The sequence below is a fragment of the Carlito syrichta genome, unplaced genomic scaffold (assembly GCF_000164805.1).
Source record: "Carlito syrichta isolate Samal-C Ts95f unplaced genomic scaffold, Tarsius_syrichta-2.0.1 Scaffold288337, whole genome shotgun sequence".
In the NCBI taxonomy this organism is placed as follows: domain Eukaryota; kingdom Metazoa; phylum Chordata; class Mammalia; order Primates; family Tarsiidae; genus Carlito; species Carlito syrichta.
In genome coordinates this window covers 93,803-101,768 of record NW_007232433.1, presented here as the reverse complement: position 1 = coordinate 101,768, position 7,966 = coordinate 93,803, and the positions used below count along the sequence as shown (strand labels likewise).

At 39.0% G+C, this 7,966-nt stretch overlaps 1 protein-coding gene across 1 annotated transcript in view; it reads left to right on the top strand.

Moving 5' to 3' along the window:
• LYST (lysosomal trafficking regulator) overlaps positions 1 to 7,966 on the top strand; it is a 204,510-nt gene that overhangs the window by 111,644 nt on the left and 84,900 nt on the right. The window contains exons 21-22 of the mRNA XM_008053632.2: positions 4,320 to 4,518; positions 7,145 to 7,276. Of these exons, the coding sequence (XP_008051823.1) occupies positions 4,320 to 4,518; positions 7,145 to 7,276 (331 nt within the window). The remainder of the gene's footprint in view (positions 1 to 4,319; positions 4,519 to 7,144; positions 7,277 to 7,966) is intronic.

Genomic DNA, 7,966 nt, shown 5'->3' with positions numbered 1-7,966 from the left:
GCACTCCAGTCTCGGCGACAGAGTGAGACTCCAACTCAAAAAAAAGAAAAAAAAAAGTGGCACTGACTTCATCAGTTACATTATAACATCTGTGCTGTGGCTTGGCTTCTATTTAAATTTTTTTCCTCCCTTTACAGATGTTCTTTTATCCACATGGTTGGTATGTTATACCATTTTCCAAGTTTTTTGTTTTTGTTTTCTTTCATGCCTGAGACATCTGTTAGAAGTTCATCAACACAGATAAGTACAATAAAAAGCTACACTTTATTAGATAAGTGTCTTTTTAGTGCCTTTGCTTCAGTGGCACTAGGAGCTTCTCACTGTAATTGAGCTAAAATACAAAATCTGTGACAACGTATATAAGAAGGCTTGTATGATCTGGCTACCACTACAGCCTCATGTTACTCAGCCTCCCTGACTTTCTCTCCCTTCCTTAAACAAGTGAGACTTTTTCCCACCTCAGAGTACATGGAACTTTTTGCCTGAAAGTTTATTGATCCCATTCTTTTTCTTTGGCCAACTCCTGCTTATCCTTCATGCACCAGCTGCAAACTCACTTTCTGAGAGATGCCTTCCCTCACCTGTTTACCTAAATTAGTCTCTTCTCCTTTATACAATTACTCTCACTCTGTGCACATATAGTTTATGTTGTTTATGAGATTATGGGTTATGTCCATCTATAAGTCTCCTAAGGGCAGAGATAAGTTTTTTGTTGATCACACTTTAACCTCCATATTTGGCACACATAGCATCCAATAAATATTTGCTAAATGAATGAATTCTAAAATTACAAAAACATTTTATTGCCTCTCTCGGTCCCTGTGTACATTAGACTGTTGTCAGGAATACAGTGCAGTGATCTCTTATGTCCCTTGCTTTCTAAATGTTTTATGCATCATTAAGGCATCAGTTTTCTTCTAATTTTGTTCCTTTGTATATCTATTTTGGAATTTATTGACAAGTTTTCAATAAGTTTATAGAATGGTGTGATATTCTTGTTTAGTCTTTAAATGTCAGAAAAGTAACATTTATAAACTTGGTGATTTTAGTAATATTTTCACTTCCATATTATTTATAAAAATGCTAGAAAAAGCCACATACAAATTCCTTTTCCTGAAAGGCATATTTCTTTACCCTTCTTCATTCAAAGAGCCTACTTATCAAATTAACAGCTATTTATTAAGCATGGCTTTATGTTGGGTATTGTGGAAAGTTTATAAAGAAATGATCTTGCAGGGCTCAGTGGCTCAGCCTGTAATCCCAGCACTTTGGGAGGCTGAGGTGAGTGGATTGCCTGAACCTGCGGGTTCGAGACCAGCCCAGGCAACTTGATGAGACTTCATCTCTACAATAAAGAAAAATTTAATTGGGTGTAATAGCACCTGCCTGTAGTTCCAGCTACTTGGAAGGCTGAGGTGGAAGAATCGCTGGAGCCCAGCAGGTCCACACTGGGGTGGCTGTGAGTGTGCCACTGCACTCCAGTCTAGGGGACAGAGTGAGACTCCAATTCAAAAAAAAGAAAAAAAAATTATCTTAGTCTTTACTTTTAAGATATCTCAGATTCTTTATGGCATTTCTGGAAGATTAATAAATTGATAGTGTATTGGATACAAGGCAATTTCATTAGTTTGTGAGTACAGGACAAAGTACCTGAACTAAGGTGATAAAAATGGGAGTATAAAAGTAGGAAACAAATATGAAAAAGATTATAAAGACAATTGATAGGGTTTGGTTCTGCTTAAATGGAGATTCAGGAAGATTCAATATAATGTAAATTTTCAAGCTGGGAGACCAGAAAAACAATAGCTTTATTTAAAAAATAAGCAAACATACAAGTTTTGTAGTCTGTATGTTCTACGTTTGAGATTACAGCAGGACGTTCGGTGACAGTGACTACGAGGCACTTGTAATAGTGAAGCCATGGGAATAGATGAACACAAGATAGACAAATGTAGTGAGAGAAGCATAGAGCCCTGAGGTTTACACTTTATTAAATAACCATTTTCAGGGTGTGAAGCAAGAAAAAGGAGCTACAGAAAGAATTTAGAAAGAGTAACTGAGCCAGGCTTGGTGGCTCAGCCTGTAATCCCGCGCCTTTGGGAGGCTGAGGTGAGTGGATTGCCTGAGCCTGCGGTTTGAGACCCACCTGGTCAGGCGAGACCTCATCTCTACAATAAATCAAAAAATTAGCCGGGCGTGGTAGCGCGTGCCTGTAATTCCGGCTACTCAGAAGGCTGAGGCGGAAGGATCACCGGAGCCCAGCAGGTCGAGGCTGCGGTGGCCGGGAGCGGCCACTGCACTCCAGTCTGGGCGACAGAGTGAGAATCCAACTCAAAAAAAACAAACAAAAAAAAGAGTAACTGAAGAGATACGAGAAGAATCAGGAAACTCAGTAAACTGAAAGCCAGAGACTGGAGTGGGGGGCGTGGAGGGGCTAGAAAACATGCACAGAAGGAGACAATACCTTGAGCCAAATGATGTAAAAAGTAAATGATAAAATGTTGAGAGAGAAAGGGTCATTGACTTGGACGTTCTTAATGACTTGCACGATTTAAGTAGTAGAGCAAAGGCAAGAACCAGATTTCAGGGACTTCAGGCAGCATGTGCGATGGATCATTGCAGGTAGTGAGAATAAACGATTATTTAAAAGTCCAGCAACAAAAGCAAAGACAGAAACAATGTTAATAAAAGGTCAAATTAGGGGATTAAAAAATAAAATAGGATATATCAGGGACTATTTATAAGGAGTCAGTGGAGAGGACAAGAGTGGAGAAACAGGCTGGGATGGACATTAGGTATGAATAACTGATGTTGCAGTCAGGAAAATTAGCAAGATACAGGGGCATGATTTAGAAGAAAGGCAGATGGTTGTAGCAGAAATAGCTCGAAATTGGAAGTCAAGAGAAATATGTTCCTGTCTTACCTTGGCCACTTGACAGCTCTGAGATCTTGGCAAAGGAGTTGTGTGTATTCTTCTGTAGACTCAGTATTCTCTTCTTAAATCTGAAGTAGTCAGACTAAATTGTTTCAGAATTACCAACTACATATTAAGTACTCCAATTCAGCAATTTGCAAGAGTAAACGAAGAAGAGTGGATGTAGAGATATATATTTGGAGAGAGAGAGGGAAGATGAGGAAGTTTACCTCCCATACCCTTGATCTAGAGGCCAGCTGCTACCCACTGGGGAGGTGGAATTGGAGAATATAGACAATTTATTTATATCCATCTTTATTTTTAGTAATTACTTGGCATTCTACCAAGTCTCATTATTCCAGGCAGTAGAAAGAGTTCAGTGACTTGAGTTTGAGTTATGATTATACTACTTACAAATTTTCTGTACAGTTTTTGTTGTTGTTTGTTGTTGTTTTTTTTGAGTTGTAGTCTCACTTTGTTGCCCAGGCTGGAGTGCAGTGGCATGCTCATGGCCACCCCAGCATCAACCTGCTGGGCTCCGCCGATCCTTCTGCCTCAGACTTCCAAGTAGCCAGAACTACAGGCACGTGCTACCACACCCGACTAATTTTTTTATTTATTGTAGAGATGATGTCTCGCCAAGTTGCCCTGCCTGGTCTGGAAGCCGCGGGCTCAGGCAATCCACTGGCCTTGGCCTCCCAAAATGCTGGGATGACAGGCTGAGCCACCAAGCCCAGCCTTCTGTGTGATGTATACTAGTCAAATAGCCACTTTGAGAACTATTGTTAGAAAGAACTTTGTGAAACAGAGCACATCATATTAATGTAACTAGTTTTGTCTGTAAGAAATTTTGTTTTCTGATCTTATGATGGTAGCAGTAGTAGCAAAAGAAGAAAAAGTTATACAAGTAGTAGTAGTGATGTAACTCTAATAGTAGCTAACATTTATACGGGGCTTACTGTATGTGAGGCACTGTTCTAAGAATTTGTGTTATTTAATCCTCATAACAACCCTATGAAGTAGCACTAGTATTATTCCTTTATTATAGACAGAGAAACCGAAGCATGGGTATGTTAAATTACATTACTGAGATCACGCAGCTAGTGAGTGGAGGAGCCAGAATGCAGCCTAGGCAGTTGGGCTTCCAAGTCAGGAATGCTCTTATATAACTTTCATCAGTTAGTTAAGATAAATGGACTAGATTTAAGTTGTCACCAGTTTTAGTGAAGTTTTTGTAACAAGATCACTTGAATTAAGAAATAGCAATGCAATGCCATAGTAAATATGGTTAGACTAGAGTATTGAGCCAACAGAATTCTATCTTAAAATGAATATCTTGCTTAAATGAAAAATCTCAGTTGACATTTCTTTAAATCTCAAGAGAGTTTGATTTGTTTTTTTCCAGGAACACAAAGAGGGGCAGCTTACATCCATGCCCCTAGAGGTTTGTAGATCATTTGTGAAAATTATAGCAGAAGTCCTTGGATCTCCTCCAGATTTGGAATTATTGACAATTATCTTCAATTTCCTTTTAGCAGTTCACCCTCCTACTAATACTTACGTTTGTCACAACCCCACGAACTTCTACTTTTCTTTGCACATAGGTAGGTATAATCATTTTTGTTAGATCTTGACTATCTCCACTTTCATATTATTCTTGACGCTTGATTCTTGCTTTTTCAATATTTGAATGGCCTCTGTGCTAGAAATTGCCCTCATTACACACTGGGGTTGGGACAGGGCAGCGAGTTGTAGAATGAGTCGACATGGTCCCTGCCTTTGGGGGGTCTAAATGCCAAGAGGAGAGTGGAGATATATACTCAATATATATACAAGAAAAAACAATATTTGATAAGTACCTAATAGATACAAAAGAAGAATTAATGAGATTACAGAGGAGACAGGGTTTTGTCAGACCACTTTAGTAGTTTATGTGATATCTGATGTGAGTATTTGAGTAGAATTTGATGGGTAGGCTGGAGAATTAGCTTTCTAGGTAAATAGAATGACTTTGAAGGGAGGGAAAATGCAGAGACAAAAAAGGAGTGAGTTTTACCTATGTATACAGGATCTATAAAGAATATTGAGAAATAATTCCATAAGTATAACTTAGGACCATCATTTATTTATTTTTATCCTTTAAGGTCATATTAAATAGGTCCCAGAATGTAAGACTGAGAATTTGAACTTGTATTCTAGTTAGAGGTCATTGAAAGGATTTTGTTTGTTTTGAGTAAAGGGATATGATGTACATAAATTATTCCAATAGAATTCAGGAATAAGAAATTAGGGGCAGTACGACCAATAATAGTAGCCTTTATGTGACAACATAATAGACTCTGGGCATATTAGCAGTGGAATCAGAAAAGAGGGATAAATGGGGAAATGGGAAGGTTAGGCTGGAGATGTTAAGGAAAGGACAGTGACTTTTGTTTTATAATACATGTTGTATTTCGGGTGCTCTGTAGTTACTCATGGTGTGGTTTTCTAGCAGGCAATTGGAAATGAGGATTATAGCATGGGGGAGGTTAGAAGTGAGTTGAAGCTCTGCAAATGATGAACCCACTGTGGAAAAGGGAGGGGGAAGAGGGAGAGAAAAGAAGAGGAGAGAGGGAGGGAAGGGGTGGGGGAGAGAGAGAGAGAAAGGAAGAGAAAGAGAGCACAAGTGCATGCATGTACGCCCGAGAGAGTGCTCTAGGAAACAACTACAGTTCTGGTAATGTTACTGTTTAGAGGAGAGAACAAGAAGAGGAGTCGGCATAAGAGAAATGGTCATCTGAGTTTTTAAAGATCTAGGGAAATGTAATGTGATAAGAAAGCAAGAATGTATCTACAAGAAAGACAAGTTGTGAATTTAGAATGAAAAATGGATTGTACAATGGCCATTTTAAAAAATGTTATAAATGGATAAAATGATTGAGTAGCAGTAAAAGTCCAAATGAGATGAGATAGCATGACTTTGTGTTAGACTCAGCACATTTAGAGGATAAAGTACTGTGGGTAAAGATTCTGGGAGCGGGGTCGTTACAAAGAGGAGAAAAATATGATCCCCTCCCCTGAGAGGCTTACAGCCTAGTTGAGGGAAAGAAGCATAAACAGATAATTACTCCACATCGTGTGGAAAGCACAGTGAAAAAGAAGTCAGCATTTTGTATCCTAGTAGCTTAGAGCTTGTGAGGGCTGTGGGGTATTTCCTGGAGGAAACGATGCCTGCTCTGAGTTTTAAAGGATGAGGAGTAATCAAAGAAGGACCTTCTAGGCAAAGGAATCAGCTTGACAGGGAACTGTGAGAAGTCAGCGTTGCTGAAATGTAATGTAAGAAATAAGGCTGTGGAGGGGCCTGGGGACAAACAGTGGAGACGCCTATAAACAAGAAGCTTGGGCTTTATCCATGGTGGCAAGGAGGTAGCAAAAAGCCACTGGAAGGTTTTAAGCAGGAGTGGACTTGAGAGAGACAGAATGCTAGTGGCTGTGAGGATTTGAGAGTGATACGATATCTATCAAAGATACCATTAGAAATCTGTGACATAATCCAGGTGAGAGATGATAAAACTTGTATTATGGCACTATGGTAGGCATGAGAAGAGTCCAAGAAGCAAGAAGTAAAGTCGACAGAACCTGGTGACTGACTGGCAGTGGATAAGGGAAAGGTCGCCGTTAAGGTGGCTCCAGATTCCCACGTGGGGGCTGAGTACTTCTACCAAACTAACCAGCAGACAAAACAGGAGGAGTCAATTTGGGGCAGAAAGATGACTTAGATTTAGATTTGTGGTTTATTTAAGAAATCAAGCAGTTGAATTTACAAGTGGGAGGCTTAGGAAAATTGAGCTGGATGTATTAGCTTAGAAGTTGTATTAAACATTGAAGGGGATATATACAAATATAAGACAAATATAATTTTCCTCAAGGAATGAACAGTTTCCTTGAAGAGATTATAATAACAGTTAATGAACAGTTAAATGTTAAATCATAAAAATAAATGTTAGTACAGTTGGAATTCAAAGGAAATAGAAGTTACCATGACCAGAAATAATCGTCAACAGCAAAACCTGTAATAAGAAGTTGAATAAGTACTTGTGTATCAAGTGCGCATTAGTATAAGTATGCTGTAATTTACTCTCTTTAAACATCTTTTTGTCAAAATTTGTTTAAATGATTTGCTTTCAAAGTTATATTTTTGTTTTATGCTTTTAAAAAATTTTGCTGTCGCAAAAAATTTTTTTATTCTAGATGGCAAGATCTTTCAGGAGAAAGTACAGTCAATCATGTACCTGAGGCATTCCAGCAGTGGCGGGAAGTCCCTCATGAGCCCCGGACTTATGGTAATAAGCCCGTCTGGTTTTACTGCTTCACTCCCTGAAGGTAAAAATAGCAATAATGAGATTATAATCCCTCCCATTCTAGTTCTGAATATTCACAGATAATTAAATTGTATATGTTTGAGCAGTATATATAGTATAGCCTCATATTCAGACTAAATAAATGAAAGATTAAGCTTAAAGATTATAGAATACATTTAGAAAATCCATTTTCATGACTTTCTGGTCTCAGTAACTCACACCCAGTCAGCTAGAAGTACCCAGCAAAGGTCCTTGAGAACTTAGAGAATGGATGAGGCTCCTGCTGTCTTGCTCTGGCAGTCCCTGTCCTCTCTTGTCTTAGTCGTGGGTCTTTCATTAAGCTCCTGGTTTATTTTCCCATTTTCTTCAAGAGCTTTTTTTTTTTTTAAGATGTTACGTCTTCTTTCTCCCTAAACCCATCATTCTGGACAGTTTCACTTGCCAGTTAAATGGCCATCCAACCCCATGTTCCTCAGTTCAGGGCACCTTTCCCTCTGCTTTACCTACCAATCTGCATCTGCCTTGGACTTTCAAATACCTTTGAAACTCCAGTATCTCACTCTATATTCTGTCTGTACGATCTATCTTTATTTTTTATTTTTTATTTTTTTGAGTTGGAGTCTAACTCTGTCGCCCAGACTGGAGTGCAGTGGCTGCTCCCAGCCACCGCAGCCTCGACCTGCTGGGCTCCAGTGATCCTTCCGCCTCAGCG